The 20,546-nt window shown below is 43.8% G+C and overlaps 1 protein-coding gene across 1 annotated transcript; it reads left to right on the top strand.

The window, feature by feature from the left end:
- The first annotated feature begins 15,999 nt into the window (after positions 1-15,999).
- LOC138970406 (uncharacterized) lies at positions 16,000-17,414 on the top strand. Its single transcript, XM_070342852.1, has one exon. The coding sequence runs from the start codon at positions 16,000-16,002 to the stop codon at positions 17,038-17,040; it is 1,041 nt and encodes a 346-aa protein (XP_070198953.1). The 3' UTR covers positions 17,041-17,414.
- The last annotated feature ends 3,132 nt before the right edge of the window (positions 17,415-20,546 follow it).

The raw sequence follows: 20,546 nt of genomic DNA, 5'->3' as shown, positions 1-20,546 counted from the left end.
TCAGGTCTACAGAACCTGAGCACCCTCAAAGTCGCATTCGTTAAGTGAATGACACTCGGCTGTGTGATCCCAGCCTTCCCATAGGAACCATAGCACTTCCACTCTGGGTAGGAGCCGACCGTAGCCCGAAAAACCCACATGACCCTGATGGGATTCGAACCCACGACCTCCCGGCCCGCAGCCCGATGCGCTAACCACTGCGCTACGGGGGCCGGTCAAGCAAGTCTGGCAGGGACCTGTTTTTTTCCACTGCTTATGATGCCAAAGTCACCGAGACAAACGTCATTATAGAAAACAAATTGCGCTCGCTAATTACCCTCGATGAATTTTTAGAACTAACACGTCACGCCACACTTGTTTCTTTACTTTGACGTAATGGATTGCAAGAGGCTTTAGAAGAGATCGAGGTTCCAAAACAAGCGTCTTCAATTCAGCTGCCTCGACTGCAGGACATTTTCAGTAAAATACACGTAAGTACAGTATGTAGGATAAACTGAATACTACATAGCTTGCTGTGTCGTACCAGATTTACACTCGTTGCTTTTTCAAATAGTGAACAGCTCGCTTTCGCTCGCAGTTCAATAGTTTAAAAAACAACTCGAGTATATCTGGCAGGGGTGTTGCCAGACATTTTCATGTTGGGACATTTGGCCGAAACTGTCAGAAAGCTTTAGGACATCTTGGAAAATGTTCGGCATTCGCGGTGATCCTGTTATTTTGTCCGGAATCACTTACCTTGGCGAAGGGTAGCAAACCTTGGCCAATTTAGTTTTTTTCTTTTTTGGTTGCGACATGATGTTCAAATCCAAATCGAAAGCACTGACTGACTGATAAACTATCGCGAACCGGCGAACGCAAACGCTGAGAGTGTAGTTTCCCTTGTCCAAGGGAAACCACTCTGGCATCTATATTTTTTTGCAATGGTTTCCGTTCAAAACATTGATGTTTCGTTTTTGGTATTCGCGAAGGAAATAAACGCCAGTCAGTTGACTAAGTACATCGGCAGCAGTTTTAGCAATCAAAGCCTGACCAATACAAAAAACTGGACAAACTTTGGCCGATTTAGGCGAATACTCTTCGGACATTTGGCCGATAGGGACATGAAAGTTTCGGCCAACGTAAAAAAAAATCGGCGATTGGCCGAAGGGCCGACCCAAACGACACCCCTGATCTGGTACGACACAGCAAGCCATGTAGTATTCTCTATATATCCTGTGTTGTAAGCCTTTGAGGGGGTGGCCTCTTCTGTGTTGAAAGCCTTTGATGAGGTGGCCTCTTCTGTGTTGTAAGCCTTTGAGGGGGAGGCCTCTTCTGTGTTGTAAGCCTTTGAGGAGGTGGCCTCTTCTGTGTTGTAAGCCTTTGATGGGGAGGCCTCTTCTGTGTTGTAAGCCTTTGAGGGGGAGGCCTCTTCTGTGTTGTAAGCCTTTGAGGGGGAGGCCTCTTCTGTCTATTGATGTCTGCACGGCGGACCAAAACATGTTTGTTCGATCTCAATCTTGCCCGAGGGGATGCAGAGGGCAGCTCAGCAAAGTGACGCTCTCTTTTCTTAAAGTCGTGTTCCGTGGAACCAGCGATGAACGAGTTTAGAAAGGCTGGGATTGTTTCAATTAGCGCTGAACAAAGGGAGAACATAGACATGCTGTTTTTCTTTCTCACCGCCAGGTTAGAGCCACATTCCTTCCCGTGTTAGCGAGTGTGTTCAGGTTAAAGCCACACGCCTTCCTGTGTTAGCGAGTGTGTTCAGGTTAAAGCCCCACGCCTTCCCGTGTTAGCGAGTGTGTCCAGGTTAAAGCCACACGCCTTCCCGTGTTAGCGAGTGTGTTCAGGTTAAAGCCCCATTTCTTTCCGTGTTAGCGAGTGTGTTCAGGTTAAAGCCCCACGCCTTCCTGTGTTAGCGAGTGTGTTCAGGTTAAAGCCCCACGACTTCCTGTGTTAGCGAGTGTGTTCAGGTTAAAGCCACATTCCTTCCCGTGTTAGCGAGTGTGTTCAGGTTAAAGCCACACGCCTTCCCGTGTTAGCGAGTGTGTTCAGGTTAAAGCCACATTCCTTCCCGTGTTAGCGAGTGTGTTCAGGTTAAAGTCACACGACTTCCTGTGTTAGCGAGTGTGTTCAGGTTAAAGCCACATTTCTTCCCGTGTTAGCGAGTGTGTTCAGGTTAAAGCCACACACCTTCCTGTGTTAGCGAGTGTGTTCAGGTTAAAGCCACACAACTTCCTGTGTTAGCGAGTGTGTTCAGGTTAAAGCCACACGCCTTCCTGTGTTAGCGAGTGTGTTCAGGTTAAAGCCACATTCCTTCCCGTGTTAGCGAGTGTGTTCAGGTTAAAGCCACACGCCTTCCTGTGTTAGCGTGTGTGTTCAGGTTAAAGCCACATTCCTTCCCGTGTTAGCGAGTGTGTTCAGGTTAAAGCCACACGCCTTCCTGTGTTAGCGAGTGTGTTCAGGTTAAAGCCACACGCCTTCCCGTGTTAGCGAGTGTGTTCAGGTTAAAGCCACATTCCTTCCCGTGTTAGCGAGTGTGTTCAGGTTAAAGCCACACGCCTTCCTGTGTTAGCGAGTGTGTTCAGGTTAAAGCCACATTCCTTCCCGTGTTAGCGAGTGTGTTCAGGTTAAAGCCACACGCCTTCCTGTGTTAGCGAGTGTGTTCAGGTTAAAGCCACATTCCTTCCTGTGTTAGCGAGTGTGTTCAGGTTAAAGCCACACGCCTTCCCGTGTTAGCGAGTGTGTTCAGGTTAAAGCCACATTCCTTCCTGTGTTAGCGAGTGTGTTCAGGTTAAAGCCACACGCCTTCCCGTGTTAGCGAGTGTGTTCAGGTTAAAGCCACATTCCTTCCTGTGTTAGCGAGTGTGTTCAGGTTAAAGCCACATTCCTTCCTGTGTTAGCGAGTGTGTTCAGGTTAAAGCCACATTTCTTCCCGTGTTAGCGAGTGTGTTCAGGTTAAAGCCACACGCCTTCCTGTGTTAGCGAGTGTGTCCAGGTTAAAGCCACACACCTTCCTGTGTTAGCGAGTGTGTTCAGGTTAAAGCCACACGCCTTCCTGTGTTAGCGAGTGTGTTCAGGTTAAAGCCACATTCCTTCCCGTGTTAGCGAGTGTGTCCAGGTTAAAGTCACACGCCTTCCCGTGTTAGCGAGCGTGTTCAGGTTAAATCCACATTCCTTCCCGTGTTAGCGAGTGTGTTCAGGTTAAAGTCACACGCCTTCCCGTGTTAGCGAGCGTGTTCAGGTTAAAGCCACATTCCTTCCCGTGTTAGCGAGTGTGTTCAGGTTAAAGCCACACGCCTTCCTGTGTTAGCGTGTGTGTTCAGGTTAAAGCCACATTCCTTCCCGTGTTAGCGAGTGTGTTCAGGTTAAAGCCACACGCCTTCCCGTGTTAGCGAGTGTGTTCAGGTTAAAGTCACATTCCTTCCCGTGTTAGCGAGTGTGTCCAGGTTAAAGCCACACACCTTCCTGTGTTAGCGAGTGTGTTCAGGTTAAAGCCACATTTCGTCCCGTGTTAGCGAGTGTGTTCAGGTTAAAGCCCCACGCCTTCCTGTGTTAGCGAGTGTGTTCAGGTTAAAGCCCCACGACTTCCTGTGTTAGCGAGTGTGTTCAGGTTAAAGCCCCACGCCTTCCCGTGTTAGCGAGTGTGTTCAGGTTAAAGTCACATTCCTTCCCGTGTTAGCGAGTGTGTCCAGGTTAAAGCCACACACCTTCCTGTGTTAGCGAGTGTGTTCAGGTTAAAGCCACATTCCTTCCCGTGTTAGCGAGTGTGTTCAGGTTAAAGTCACACGCCTTCCCGTGTTAGCGAGCGTGTTCAGGTTAAAGCCACATTCCTTCCCGTGTTAGCGAGTGTGTTCAGGTTAAAGCCACATTCCTTCCTGTGTTAGCGAGTGTGTTCAGGTTAAAGCCACATTCCTTCCTGTGTTAGCGAGTGTGTTCAGGTTAAAGCCACATTCCTTTCTGTGTTAGCGAGTGTGTTCAGGTTAAAGCCACATTCCTTTCTGTGTTAGCGAGTGTGTTCAGGTTAAAGCCACATTCCTTTCTGTGTTAGCGAGTGTGTTCAGGTTAAAGCCACATTCCTTTCTGTGTTAGCGAGTGTGTTCAGGTTAAAGCCACATTCCTTTCTGTGTTAGCGAGTGTGTTCAGGTTAAAGCCACATTCCTTTCTGTGTTAGCGAGTGTGTTCAGGTTAAAGCCACATTCCTTCCCGTGTTAGCGAGTGTGTTCAGGTTAAAGACACACGCCTTCCCGTGTTAGCGAGTGTGTTCAGGTTAAAGCCACATTCCTTCCCGTGTTAGCGAGTGTGTTCAGGTTAAAGCCACACGCCTTCCCGTGTTAGCGAGTGTGTTCAGGTTAAAGCCCCACGACTTCCTGTGTTAGCGAGTGTGTTCAGATTAAAGCCCCACGCCTTCCTGTGTTAGCGAGTGTGTTCAGGTTAAAGCCACATTTCTTCCCGTGTTAGCGAGTGTGTTCAGGTTAAAGCCCCACGCCTTCCTGTGTTAGCGAGTGTGTTCAGGTTAAAGCCACATTCCTTCCCGTGTTAGCGAGTGTGTTCAGGTTAAAGCCCCACGCCTTCCTGTGTTAGCGAGTGTGTTCAGGTTAAAGCCACATTCCTTCCCGTGTTAGCGAGTGTGTTCAGGTTAAAGCCCCACGCCTTCCTGTGTTAGCGAGTGTGTTCAGGTTAAAGCCACATTCCTTCCCGTGTTAGCGAGTGTGTTCAGGTTAAAGCCCCACGCCTTCCTGTGTTAGCGAGTGTGTTCAGGTTAAAGCCACATTCCTTCCCGTGTTAGCGAGTGTGTTCAGGTTAAAGCCCCACGCCTTCCTGTGTTAGCGAGTGTGTTCAGGTTAAAGCCACATTCCTTCCCGTGTTAGCGAGTGTGTTCAGGTTAAAGCCACACGCCTTCCCGTGTTAGCGAGTGTGTTCAGATTAAAGCCACATTTCTTCCCGTGTTAGCGAGTGTGTTCAGGTTAAAGCCACACGCCTTCCCGTGTTAGCGAGTGTGTTCAGGTTAAAGCCACATTTCGTCCCGTGTTAGCGAGTGTGTTCAGGTTAAAGCCACATTTCTTCCCGTGTTAGCGAATGTGTTCAGGTTAAAGCCACATTTCTTCCCGTGTTAGCGAGTGTGTTCAGGTTAAAGCCCCACGACTTCCTGTGATAGCGAGTGTGTTCAGGTTAAAGCCCCACGACTTCCTGTGATAGCGAGTGTGTTCAGGTTAAAGCCACATTTCTTCCTGTGTTAGCGAGTGTGTTCAGATTAAAGCCCCACGACTTCCTGTGTTAGCGAGTGTGTTCAGGTTAAAGCCCCACGCCTTCCCGTGTTAGCGAGTGTGTTCAGGTTAAAGCCACATTTCTTCCCGTGTTAGCGAGTGTGTTCAGGTTAAAGCCACATTCCTTCCTGTGTTAGCGAGTGTGTTCAGGTTAAAGCCACACGCCTTCCCGTGTTAGCGAGTGTGTTCAGGTTAAAGTCACACGCCTTCCCGTGTTAGCGAGTGTGTTCAGGTTAAAGCCACATTTCTTCCCGTGTTAGCGAGCGTGTTCAGGTTAAAGCCACACGCCTTCCTGTGTTAGCGAGTGTGTTCAGGTTAAAGCCACACGCCTTCCCGTGTTAGCGAGTGTGTTCAGGTTAGAGCCCCACGCCTTCCCGTGTTAGCGAGTGTGTTCAGGTTAAAGCCCCACGCCTTCCCGTGTTAGCGAGTGTGTTCAGGTTAAAGCCACACGCCTTCCCGTGTTAGCGAGTGTGTTCAGGTTAAAGCCCCACGCCTTCCCGTGTTAGCGAGTGTGTTCAGGTTAAAGCCACACGCCTTCCCGTGTTAGCGAGTGTGTTCAGGTTAAAGCCACACACCTTCCTGTGTTAGCGAGTGTGTTCAGGTTAAAGCCACACGCCTTCCCGTGTTAGCGAACGTGTCGAGGTTAAAGCCACACACCTTCCTGTGTTAGCGAGTGTGTTCAGGTTAAAGCCACACGCCTTCCCGTGTTAGCGAGTGTGTTCAGGTTAAAGCCACACGCCTTCCCGTGTTAGCGAGTGTGTCGAGGTTAAAGCCACACACCTTCCTGTGTTAGCGAGTGTGTTCAGGTTAAAGCCACACACCTTCCTGTGTTAGCGAGTGTGTTCAGGTTAAAGCCACACGCCTTCCTGTGTTAGCGAGTGTGTTCAGGTTAAAGCCACACGCCTTCCCGTGTTAGCGAGTGTGTCGAGGTTAACGCCACACACCTTCCTGTGTTAGCGAGTGTGTTCAGGTTAAAGCCACACGCCTTCCCGTGTTAGCGAGTGTGTCCAGGTTAAAGCCACACGCCTTCCCGTGTTAGCGAGTGTGTTCAGGTTAAAGCCACACGCCTTCCCGTGTTAGCGAGTGTGTCCAGGTTAAAGCCACACGCCTTCCCGTGTTAGCGAGTGTGTTCAGGTTAAAGCCACACGCCTTCCCGTGTTAGCGAGTGTGCTTTCACGTGGCATCAAAACATCCTCCGACTTGGTTTGTTCCCCACCAACCGCTTTGTTCACACAGACTTATCTGGCTGTCAATTCCCCGGAAGACGTTGTGAGCATTATCTCCCTTTGCAGCGGGAAGTACACTTGCCTCGAAAAGCTCAAGCTGTTTACCCATAGTTCTTAGCTGTCACAGCCATTCTTCAAAGGTCAAGGACACTTGGAGATCTGTCCACAGCTTATTCATGTTTTCGTGTCGTGAAGCTCTTTCAGCGGCAGTATGCCCTTTCTTTCTTTCTTTGTTCTTTATTGAAAAACACACACACACACACACACACACACACACACACACACACACACACACACACACAGACCAACAGGTACGTGATTTATTAATAAGTAAATATATGAACAAAATATGATCCATGATGTCAATGAGTCAATGAATTCATTTTGTGTATTATTGCCTGACAGGGTGATAGATTGACTGATTGACTGATTGCTTGCTTGCTTGCTTGCTTGCTACACAACAAGAAGGTCACCGCGGTGTGTCCAATGTGAGCTGGCATTTCAAGGTCATCTAGAAGTGAACGTTTGAATGCTTCACGACCACGGTAGGGGGGGGGGGGGGGGGATTAAACGAGGGAAGCCGAATTAGATGGAAGAGAAATGATGTTAAAAATATTTGATATCTGCTCTACAGTCACTCTGACGTGCGTGGTGGATTGAACAATTTGGAGATGACGCAGGTAGACTTTTCATACGTCACGGATAATCATCAGCTGCGTGCACACTGTATCTACTGGAGAATCATTGCAGCTTGACAGAACCCTTCAACATACATTACCTCATAATATCCCCACCGTCCCCCTCCCGAAATAAAAAGAATACAAAGAAAAAAAGAAAAATAATTAAAATAATCATGTTAGTTGTGAAGGTATGTCTGTTGCAGCACTTATTCGAACTTATTAGGAAGATTAAAGCAATGTTAAGTTAAGTAAAGCATATTTAAGACGAAGAATTGAATTCAGTGGTTAACCGATAAACTAACCCAAACATTTTGAGTACAAACGTTGAAAAAAAAGGTGTGATTAATGGTTTTTCATCCCCAAAACACCTTAAAATATCACACATGTCAATACTGAATTGCCCCTTTTGCAAATTACACCACTTTGACGTCATAGGTGAACAGCATACATGTGAAATATCGATAACACGTACAGACTGTCCAGTCGTCTCAGTAATGTTAGGTATGCCATTCTCACCACGATTGTAGGTTACTCCGTGTTATAGTGTCCCGCGACACAGCTGACGAGATTTCTGTTTTGCCTACACACATAACAGACATGTAGGTAATTCCATTTTATAGTATCTCCCAAAACAGCTGACGCGATTTCTGTTTAAGCCTACGCTAATAACACACATGTATATATATATGTAGGTTACTCCGTGTTAAAATATTAACCCGAAACAGCTGACGTGATTTTTGTTTGAGCCTACGCACATAACACACATGAAAATCGTCGTTTTCCACCGGTTTGTATGAACAGTTATACTGTATCCATAAAAACCTCAATGGCTTCAAACAATTCTTTGTTTTATAAGGAACGTAAACTCTTGAAGTCTTGGAGTCTTGAGTCGTGTGAGAGAGAGAGAGAGAGAGAGAGAGAGAGAGAGAGAGAGAGAGAGAGAGAGAGAGAGAGACAGACAGACAGACAGTACAGACAGACAGACAGATAGGCAGACAAACTGACAGATACAAAACAAAACTGAACAATAACCCAGACTATCATTGTCATAATGACGGCCGCCACGATGACACGCTCTCACATCATCCCTCCGCTTGGACACGTACCAACAGTCAACAGTCGACAGTCAACAGTCAACAGTCAACAGTCGACAGTCGACAGTCAACAGTCAACAGTCAACAGTCGTGCTGTGCACAGGGATCACTGTCAGCTTTACTTCTTTATCAAATGCCTGTCCTTAATTGCCCAAGTCACGCTTTTCTGTACCTCTCTTCGTTTTAACTTTCTGAGCGTGTTTTTAATCCAAACATATCATATCTATATGTTTTTGGAATCAGGAACCGACAAGGAATAAGATGAAAGTGTTTTTAAATTGATTTGGAAAATTTAATTTTGATAATAATTTTTATATATTTAATTTTCAGAGCTTGTTTTTAATCCAAATATAACATATTTATATGTTTTTGGAATCAGCAAATGATGGAGAATAAGATAAACGTAAATTTGGATCGTTTTATAAAAAACATATTTTTTTTACAATTTTCAGATTTTTAATGACCAAAGTCATTAATTAATTTTTAAGCCACCACGCTGAAATGCAATACCGAAGTCCGGGCTTCGTCGAACATTACCCGACCAAAATTTCAACCAATTTGGTTGAAAAATGAGGGCGTGACAGTGCCGCCTCAACTTTCACGAAAAGCCGGATATGACGTCATCAAAGACATTTATCAAAAAAATGAAAAAAACGTTCGGGGATTTCATACCCAGGAACTCTCATGTCAAATTTCATAAAGATCGGTCCAGTAGTTTAGTCTGAATCGCTCTACACACACACACACACACAGACAGACACACACACACACACACACGCACATACACCACGACCCTCGTCTCGATTCCCCCCTCTACGTTAAAACATTTAGTCAAGTTCTTTGTAAAAATGATGGCTCAGATCGCACCAGATTGCTCCATTTTCCTTTTTTAAAATTTTTTATTTATCAAAATGTTACCCTAGGAGTCGGCCTTTGTCTTCTAAATGACGATTTTGGAAGGTAATTGGGTAATTTGTTGGCTCAGGTTGCACCAGATTGCTCCATTTTCCTTGTTTTGTTTTTATCAACAATTTACGGGGGGGGGCTGAGAATGAAGACATCATTGCTTGTCAATAAATGTACAGGCGAGTGGCGGTGTTCGTGCGCTTGCGTACATACGCAACACCTTCATTGGAAACATAGATCCATATTTATAGCGCTGTGTGCGTGCGTAACGAAATATTCAAGGGGTTTTCTCATCTCAGAGTGAGGCTGAAAATAGTCTCGCGAAACAGCTGTTTACGGTTTGGTTTTGTGACGTCTAAGTATAAGTATTTTTTCTCTCTCATTTTAAATTTTTTTTTTTTTACAATTAGTCAAGTTTTTTCTTCTAATTTTTGTTCTGTCTGCGCTTGTCTGAAAAAGGCGGGCTCTTGTCGCTAATGTCACTGTTCTTTGTCTGAATAAGGCGGGCTCTTACCGCTAATGTCACTGTTCTTTGTCTGAATAAGGCGGGCTCTTACCGCTAATGTCACTGTTCTTTGTCTGAATAAGGCGGGCTCTTTTCGCTAATGTCACTATAAGATGTTTGATGGGTTGTTGACAGACCAGCTTTTTTGTCTGTCCGAGGGGGAGCATATCGTCTTTTGTTCCATATTTATTGACCGCGGCCTTCGTTCAATAAATATGAAACAAAAGTCGATATGCCCCCCCGAGGACCGACAAAAAAGCTGGTCTGTCAACAAACCATCAAACATCGTTTTTGTCATCATTTTGGTAGTGAGAAAACAAGTGCACAATCAACCCAGGGAGCCATACTTTGAAACACGGGTCCCGTGCTGATAATCACACGGGTCCCGGTTTGATAACCACTGGCAATCAAAGATGGCGTGTGAAAGCAACTTTCTGTGTTTTTGAGTTCACTGATTAAATGAGTTGGGATGAATATGTCAGGTTTGAGGATGCACAGTTCTGTAGGTTCATCTCGGTATTCCACGTGGCACCCCCTCGGCTTTCTGTTGTAAATATTAAGCTGAGTGATCGAATGTGGAACGGCTACGTTTGGTCAAAGGTCACAGAAGATTTGCGTCGTGCAGCGAAGGAAAGAATCGCGATCTTGTTTCCGACTCCGTACCTCTTTGTTTTTCATTAGACCTGTTATTCTGCTTCCTCGGCTTTGTTAGATGTTTGCATATCGTGTTGCTATTTTCTTTGCTTTTATTATTGTTTCTTATTTGTGCTTCGTTTATCGATACAACGTCTTGTGCACGGGTCAAAATGTGTGTGTCAGGTGTCGTTTAGGCTTGACGTTCGTGTTTTTCCGAACGTCTGTGTATCGAAACACAGATACACGCACTCCATGACTTTGTAAGAAGACATAACATATCGGTAGGTTTCATTTGTTTGTGACGAATTTATTGAAGTAGTTTTGTTTTTTTGTTTACTTTTGCCAGTTTACCAGTTGGTTTTTGGAACTTTGCAAAGCAGTGTCTTGTCGTCTGTTTAGGTCTGGGGAAACGCCAATGAAAAGAGCCGAAGAATCCTCGAGCGTTTCTATTGGGTTTGCTTTTGATTATCCATGTAATAGGGCTTCCTGCAACTATGGTAACCGGGGATTTATTCCCCGGGGAACATGAGATTTATTTCCCAGGTGCTTGTGAATGAAAACTCGTGAAAATGATGACAATGTTCTTTGTCTGAATAAGGCGGGCTCTTGTCGCTAATGTCACTGTTCTTTGTGGTGAATCGAGTTTGCGAAAAAACCGTCATCAATTCAAAACTTGTAATGGTACCTGTTAGAAACGTGCACATATCAACACACTGCGTCACACCCAGTCAGGGAGAGACACGCGGACACACTTACACAACACGTACATTGCTCCACTTACCTTCACCCATTATAACACTGCCCCTACCCCCAAACCAGAGAGAGAGAGAGAGAGAGAGAGAGAGAGAGAGAGAGAGAGAGAGAGAGAGAGAGAGACAGAGACAGAGACAGAGAGACAGACAGACAGACAGACAGACAGACAGAGACAGAGAGCAGACACACAGACAGAGACAGAGAGGGAAGGAGAGAGACAGACAGACAGACAGACAGACAGACAGGGACGGACACAAAGAGAGAAAGAGATAGAGAGATCATTGCGTCCTATCTTGTTCACAGCCCAGACGTCATTAGTTTTCCGAGTTCTCAACTTGAAATGACGATCGTCACTGGGACATCTTTCGAACCAAGACAAGCGGCCGTCTTGCGAAACCGTCCTTCTCAAGGTCAATGAATATTCACTTTGTGCGCACGTGACCTTTATGTAAATGATTTCGCGTGCCATTCCCATTGACGAGCGCGTTCGCGCGCTCATGGCGTACCCTGTTGTGATTGGATCATAACGCCCACTCCTGCTCTCCGTCCCGTGAAAAGGGAAGGGAATAAATCCACATGTTGCGAAATGTCCAGCGAGCCATCAGCCAAGCTTTCGTCCTTTGTCAAGCAGTCAATGGAATTTACGGGGAAAGGCTTTGCCCGGGATGCTTATTATTTTTTACACTCCGGATATCTCCCACGGCGTGAAAGATGTGTGGTCGGCGGTATGTCTCTGTTTGGTCCTCAGTCAGGACATGTGCGTCCTACACAATTCTTACACAATGCTTCCCTGCCTTCGATCGTTTCCTTCACTGTCGTCGTTGAGTTGTCAAGCCTACTTCGCATTGGGTCACGGCTTGGCCGCAAAAAGGGGAATTAAAAAAACAAGAAAAGGTATGCTATTGGAACGCTATATTTATATTCATAAACAAAAAACCGAGGACATGTGAACGTAACGGTTTTTTGTTGTCATAAATATAACGTTCCAATAACATACCTTTCTTGTATTATGATTCATAATCTTGGAACATTGGAACATTGGAACATTGGCATTCTATTTGTGTGTTGATTTGTGCTCACAAGAAGGAGAAGAAAAAGAACGAAGAAACACCGTGGAAGAAATAGAAGAAGAAGAGGAAAAACAAATATCACAACAAATATCACAACAAATATCACAACAAATATCACAACAAATATCACAACAAATATCACAAAAAATATCACAACAAATATCACACACATTAGTACACACAATCTCATGCACATTATCCCATGACCTGCCTCTTTGTCTCTGTTAGCTGTAGAGGGGATTATTCTGGATAATCCATCACAACCATATGAATTATCCATCACAACCGAGTCTCGATCTCCCCTGTCATTGGTCATTGTCTTTGATCTCAGAGTACAATTGAATAATTTTGAGGTCATCTGCATATTTATTGTTAACTCGGGGACTACTTTTTTCAGCAAAACGATTGAGATATTCTGCGGTATAAAAGTCGAACTGACGTTTGGCTAACGATCTACAAACATTATCATTGAAGAAATAAGGAAAACAACAAAGAATGTACATAATCTGTTTGGGTGAATAGAGCTGAGTGAAGATTATGAGTTGTCCGACGCGGTGAGACTGAAAGAGAGACAGAGAGCACGAGAGAGAGCGACAGAGACACACAGTGATTCAAGGCGCACAACTCTAGTAAAGTTGTCGTAACGAGGTACGCTTCATGGGCAACCGCTTAGATCAATCCAAAGAACATCCTGATTCAAAATCTTGAGCGACGAAATAAAACTTACACTAAAACAGTATGCTAATAGTTTTGCTCATTTGTTATCGCTTTTAGAGCATTGATTGCTAAATATGGTTCAAGAGAACAAGGCTGTCTCATCAGTCGTCTGCTACAGATCTGTCGTCTGCTGCAGGATCTGTCGTTTGCTATAGTATCTTCGGCTCAAGTTGACCAGCATGGAAATTGCCATTTTCAAAGTTGGTGATACTGTTAGAATAAAAGGTGGCGAAGAAGGTCGGATCTTGGACATCCAGAGACCACTGGGCTTCATGCGTTGCCGCATAAAAACAGTGACTCGACAGTGGTGCGCCGTTTTCCCCCAGACAGACGACAGACATCAAAGTTAGGCTCACCTAAATCAGTAAGTGACGATTGAAGAAGTAGGTAATCCAAATTTGAACACTGAATCACAAAGGCTCGAATAAGCACAAACTCAGCAATCATCTTCATCGCTTGTAAAATCACACACGCGGTCTTTCGAATCCTGAACTCAGGTCAAAAATGAGTTACTTCCCTTCGGGTATCATTTTCTCCCGTCGCTAGCTGTGAAGCGAAGATTATTCCCTCGGGTAGGGAAAATATGCACGATATTCAGAACTCGGAGTGTGTATCACACACAACATCACACACACTATCACACACAATACCACACTGACACACCTTCGCACACAACAGCACACAAACTATCACACACAACATCACTCACGATATCACACGCAACATCACACATAATGTCACACGCATTCCTTCTTTGCCACTACTAAACCAAACGTGTGCAAGATTGTATGTTACACGCTTTGATACTGAAATCAATTGCTTCGATTATGTATTTATTTCTGGAAAATTCTACCTTTACATACATTTAGTCACTACCTTAAGCATTTATGTTTTCGGTATTCATTTCATGTAATGACAAACGTAGAACAAGAAGGGCAAAGCCCATACGACTCACATGCTTGACCTTGACCTTCAGGGTCAAGGTCAAATAACTAAACCTAGCAATGACATCATACACTAAGAACTGCTTTACACATTTTTCCTACCAAAATACATGTGACCTTGACCCGAGGTCAAGGTCATCCAAGGTCATGCAACACAAAGCTGTTAATTCAAGACATAGGAAGTACAATGGTGCTTATTGGCTCTTTCTACCATGAGATATGGTCACTTTTAGTGGTTCACTACCTTATTTTGGTCACATTTCATAAGGGTCAAAGTGACCTTGACCTTGATCATATGTGACCAAATGTGTCTCATGATGAAAGCATAACATGTGCCCCACATAATTTTTAGGTTTGAAACAGTTATCTTCCATAGTTCAGGGTCAAGGTCACTTCAAAATATGTATACAATCCAACTTTGAAGAGCTCCTGTGACCTTGACCTTGAAGCAAGGTAAACCAAACTGGTATCAAAAGATGGGGCTTACTTTGCCCTATATATCATATATAGGTGAGGTATTGAATCTCAAAAACTTCAGAGAAAATGGGAAAAATGTGAAAAATAGCTGTTTTTTAGGCAACATTTATGGCCCCTGCGACCTTGACCTTGAAGCAAGGTCAAGATGCTATGTATGTTTTTTGGGGCCTTGTCATCATACACCATCTTGCCAAATTTGGTACTGATAGACTGAATAGTGTCCAAGAAATATCCAACGTTAAAGTTTTCCGGACGTCCGGACGGACGGACGGACGGACGGACGACTCGGGTGAGTACATAGACTCACTTTTGCTTCGCATGTGAGTCAAAAATGGGTATCAAAGTATTGTTACATTTTGATGTGCATTCTGAATAGTGTGCAAACTGGCCTTGGTCAGTCAACCACGTTTTATCTGTGTAATTCGTGTTTGACGTAAAAAGAATAACACCAACTCCGTTTCCCTGTATGTATGAAAGCCACATTTTCTTTTTCATTCAATTTCTTTTTTCAAAAGCGTCGTCAACTTTCTATTTACACGACAAGCTCCCTTTCAAGCTTCAATTAAGAAACCTGAATACATAAGGTCAAAACAAAACAATAGGTACTACTTTGACTATCGTCGTCTGCAACGAAAACCGAAAATGGCGAAACGCTTTGCTACCAACACAGAGGACGAAATTGCCAAGAAAAGATCGAACCTAACACCAGTGACAACAAAAAGGTGCACAGACAGTTCCGTGCGGATCTTTCGCCATTATCTGAAAGAAAAGGGAAAAGGTGAGGATTTTGAAGCAATGTCGAAAAAGGTGAACAGTACTCTTGGCTCTTTGGTTTAAACAAAACTTTATTCAATTTTAATCATGACAAGAACAATGCATGGATGATTACATACTCAAGCATATAATGCTTATTTTAAGCAATCATAGTAATTACAAAACAAAGGTTAGCATGATGGCGGAATAAGTACATTAGCTCATTTCAGGAAACGAAAAACAAAACAAAAGACAAAACAGATACACAAACAAGCAGAAAATGGGAAGGGGTTGGTGATACAGGAGGTGGGGAAAGGGCAGCTAGCTAGTAGCTAGCTTAAGGGAAAAAGAAGAAGAAGACTTGGAGCGCCAATATTTGAGGGGATTTTTTCAATTGTAATAAGTGCACATAAGACACTCGCACAAAGTTAATGCATATTGTGATCAGAGGAAAAGTCACTACATTGCGCATAAATCGAGAAATAATTGATGTCGGAAAACAACAAAAGAACATGAGAGAGGTTATGGGGAAAAATTTGTCCGGCAGCATGTCGCATGACAGTGTCTAATAAAAGTAATGAGTGAAGTATAGAGGCTCATTTACGGAACCTGCCCGTCTGTCTAATATAGTCCTGTACAGTTATGAATATGGTCTGGTTGACATTTCGTGAATATTGCGGGATGCCTTTCAATAATATTTCGATATACTTATAATCATTTGTCAAATTATCAATGGACAATAATCTTATATCTCTATACAAGGGACAATGCAGTAAGTAATGTTCAGCAGTCTCGCTGGGATAACCACACTCGCATTGAGAGCAATCCTTAAGGTGCCGCTTACATAAATCAAAATTCAAATCACTCATACCAATACGCAATCTGCAATGATGTACTTGTTCAAATCTTTCTCCAAAATAATAATGGCATGGTACTTTAAAATCAGCACTTGACAAATAATTTTTGAAATCGCTCTTGGCTCTTTCTATATATATATGGAAGCTAGATCTGAAAGTGGCGACTTGTATAAACGAAAAACACTGGAAGGGATCCGGTACGGTCTGAATCGCCACCTGAAGTCGCCACCGCACAACAACGACTTCGATATTGTTCGGGATTCTGATTTTTCCGTCGCTAACGAAATGTTCAAGGCGGCTGTCAAAGAACTCAAGCAACAAGGCAAAGGGAACATCACCCACTACGAACCCATGGCCGAAGCCGACAGGCAAAAGCTGTACCACAGCATGTACATGAATACGGCGACACCAACGGGGCTAGCGAACAAGGTACAGTTCGACGTGCGGTATTACTTTTCAAGAAGGGGTGCAGAAAACATGCATTCCATGACCAAAACCACGTTCCGAATAAAACAGACGCAACAACAGAGAGTATGTGTGCAAAATCTCCGACGAACTTACCAAAAATCACCAACACGACACGGCATTCGTCACCGGATTCATGCCAGCGACTCTGACAGATTCGTGCCCCGTGGAGTCTTTCAGGCAGTATATCAGCCACCTCAACCCCGACTGCGACCGTCTTTGGGTGTATCCTCTGGACACTTTTTCTACAGATTCGCCGGTTTGGTATGCGAAGAAACCAATCGGTGTAAACTCAATGTCCCAGTTCCTCCCCCGTCTGAGCAAATCCTGCGGTCTGAGTCAAGTTTACACAAATCACTCGATCCGGGCCACAAGTGCCACTGTCCTGCATCAATCCAGCTTCACGCCTGCAGAAATCATGGCTGTGACCGGTCATCGAAGCGTCAGCGCGCTCACCACATACCAACGTACATCATGAAGCTACAGATGGGTGACGCTTTGGCAATTGAGGCTTCGTCTTCTTCCCTGACACGCACGCAGACAGTCAGGCAGGTCCAAGGTGCACCGACGGTGATGGCAGGTTCGGATTACGAAACACTCGACTGTTTCTTTGATGAGATACACGAACCAAGAGACGAAAGTGTGCCCCAGATGAGGAAAATAGTCTTCCAAAACTGCACCATCAACAACATTAACATCACTGTGAGAAAATGAACGATCCAATCACAACCAGTTCCCCTGCGAAACTATTTAGGTGGACTTTCCCACGACGTGACCTACAAAAATTCTCCGTGTTCGTTCGCGCCTTGAATTCAACCTGTGTTAGTGCGCGCGTGTGTTTGTGTGTTTAGATTTCGTTCGTTTTCGCTGTTTGGTTAAACAAAAAGTGTATTTAATCATTAAAAGGTTCAGAAACGTTGGTTGTTACTTAGTTGAATACATTCAACCAGAAAAAAACTCAAAACGCATTGGATCTATTTTCTGCGCGCATGCGTGTGTAAGGTATGTGTGAAAAGGCAATTGTGTTGTCAGTCTGGTTTTGTGCCTGTTATTTCGTCCCCAAAAACTCATTTATATCTTCCTATGTCTATGCTGTGAGACATAATCGCCATTACGAGCTAGTCGTGTGACAGAGAGTTTTCTTGCACACGAGACTGTAGATTTATGCGCAATGTAGTGACTTTTCCTCTGATCACAATATGCATTAACTTTGTGCGAGTGTCTTATGTGCACTTATTACAATTGAAAAAATCCCCTCAAATATTGGCGCTCCAAGTCTTCTTCTTCTTCTTCTTTTTCCCTTAAGCTAGCTACTAGCTAGCTGCCCTTTCCCCACCTCCTGTATCACCAACCCCTTCCCATTTTCTGCTTGTTTGTGTATCTGTTTTGTCTTTTGTTTTGTTTTTCGTTTCCTGAAAGGAGCTAATGTACTTATTCCGCCATCATGCTGACCTTTGTTTTGTAATTACTATGATTGCTTAAAATAAGCATTATATGCTTGAGTATGTAATCATCCATGCATTGTTCTTGTCATGATTAAAATTGAATAAAGTTTTGTTTAAACCAGACTGTAGATGTTTCACGACGGCTTTAGCCGGAGTGAAACAGCAGCAGCTCGTAATATCGGGTAATATCACACACAATATCACACACAATATAACACACACCATCTCACACACAATATCACACACAATATCACACACACTCTCACACTCTCACACACACTCTCACACACAATATCACACACAACATCACACAAAATTGAACACAATATCACACACAATATTACACACAATACCACACACACCTTCACACACAATACCACCCACAACATCACACACAACATCACACACAATATCACACACAATATCACACACAATATCACACAGAACATCACACACAGCACAACACAGACTATCACACACAATATCACACACAACATCACACACATTATCACACACAAAATGACATACATCACACACAACAGCAATCACAACACCACAAACAATATCACACAAAACGTCACATACAATATCACACACAACGTCACACAATAAACACACAATATTACACACAATATCACACACAATATCACACACACCATCACACACACAATATCACACACAACATCACACACAACATCACACTCTCACACACACTCTCACACACAATATCACAAAATATCACACACACCATCACACATAACATCACACACACCATCACACACAATATCACACACAACATCACACACAATACCACACACAATATCACACACAACATCACACATAATATCACACACAATATCACACACAATATCACACACACTCCATCTCACACATCACACACAACATCACACATAATATTACACACAATATCACACACAACCTCACACAAGATATCACACACAATAGCACACACAATAGCACAACATCATACACGAGATCACACACAATATCAAACAAGATATCACACACAATATCACACAAAATATCCCACACAATATTACACACATTCTCATACACAATCTCACACAACATCACACACAATATGACACACAACGTCACAAGATATCGCACACAATGTTACACACAATATCAAACACAACATCACACACAACATCATACACAATATCGCACACAATATCACACACACCATGACACACACCAGCATACAAAATATCACATAAAATATGACATAAAACATCACACAAAATATCACACAAATATCACACACAATATCACACACATCACACACAACATAACACAAAACATCACACACAATATCACCCAAAATATTACAAACATCTGACACATTCTTCTTAATTAAAGCGGCCGTGAATTTAAATGTATAGTCGGATTTTCACATTTTCTAACGTTCAGTTTCTGACAGTCATCTTCCGTACTCTGTCAGTTTTACCGCAACCCCCCCCCCCCCCCCCCCCCCCCCTCCTCCTTGCTCTCTTACCTCCATTCTCCCCTAACTCTACCACCCCCCCCCCCCCCCTACCTCTGCGCCTCCAGTAGTGAAACACATAAACAACAGCAAAAACCGTCATCAACATCAACATCAACATCAACAACAATAAAGCTAAAAGAAATATGCCACGTTACGCAATAAGCCCTTCAGCAAATAACGGTCTGCTGTCAACTTCCGACACTGCCCTGCGCGCGATGTTTTTCTCTCAGGCCTTCGTGCTGCTTGTCCCTCCGTCTCTCTACCCCCGCCCCCCCCCCCCTTCCCCCCCACCCCCCCCCACCCCACCCCCCCACCCCCCCACCCCCCCACCCCCCCCACCCACCCCCCCAGATGCTCCACACCTTCGCCTCTTCTCCTTTTCCCCTCACCTTCTCCCTCTCTCTCATTGAAAGAAATGACCCCCCCCCCCCCCCCAAACAAACAACAAGTCGCGTAAGGCGAAATTACTACATTTAGTCAAGCTGTGGAACTCACAGAATGAAACTGAACGCACTGCATTTTTTCACAATGACCGTTGTCCGCCGCTAGTGCAAAAGGCAGTGAAAGTGACGAGCCTGTTCAGCGCTGTAGCGGTTGCGCTGCGCTGCATAGCACGCTTTACTGTACCTCTCTTCGTTTTAACTTTCTGAGCGTGTTTTTAATCCAAACATATCATATCTATATGTTTTTGGAATCAGAAACTGACAAGGAATAAGATGAAATAGTTTTTAAAACGATTTCGGAAATTTAATTTTAATCATGATTTTTATATCTTTAATTTTCAGAGCTTGTTTTTAATCCGAATATAACATATATCTATATGTTTTTGGAATCAGAACATGATGAAGAATAAAATAAAAGTAATTTTGGATCGTTTCATAAAAAAATAATTTTAATTTCAATTTTCAGATTTTTAATGACCAAAGTCATTAATTAATTTTTAAGCCTTAATGCTGAAATGCAACACCGAAGTCCGGCCTTTGTCGAAGATTGCTTGGCCAAAATTTCAATCAATTTGATTGAAAAATGAAGGTGTGACAGTGCCGCCTCAACTTTTAAAAAAAGCCGGATATGACGTCATAAAAGACATTTATCGAAAAAAAAGAAAAAAACGTCTAAGGATATCATACCCAGGAACTCTCATGTAAAATTTCATAAAGATCGGCCCAGTAGTTTGGTCTGAATCGCTCTACACACTCACACGCACAGACAGACAGACAGACACACACACACACACACACATACACCACGACCCTCGTCTCGAT

Source organism: Littorina saxatilis, linkage group LG7 (assembly GCF_037325665.1).
Source record: "Littorina saxatilis isolate snail1 linkage group LG7, US_GU_Lsax_2.0, whole genome shotgun sequence".
NCBI lineage: Eukaryota > Metazoa > Mollusca > Gastropoda > Littorinimorpha > Littorinidae > Littorina > Littorina saxatilis.
This window is presented reverse-complemented; position numbering and strand designations above follow the sequence as displayed.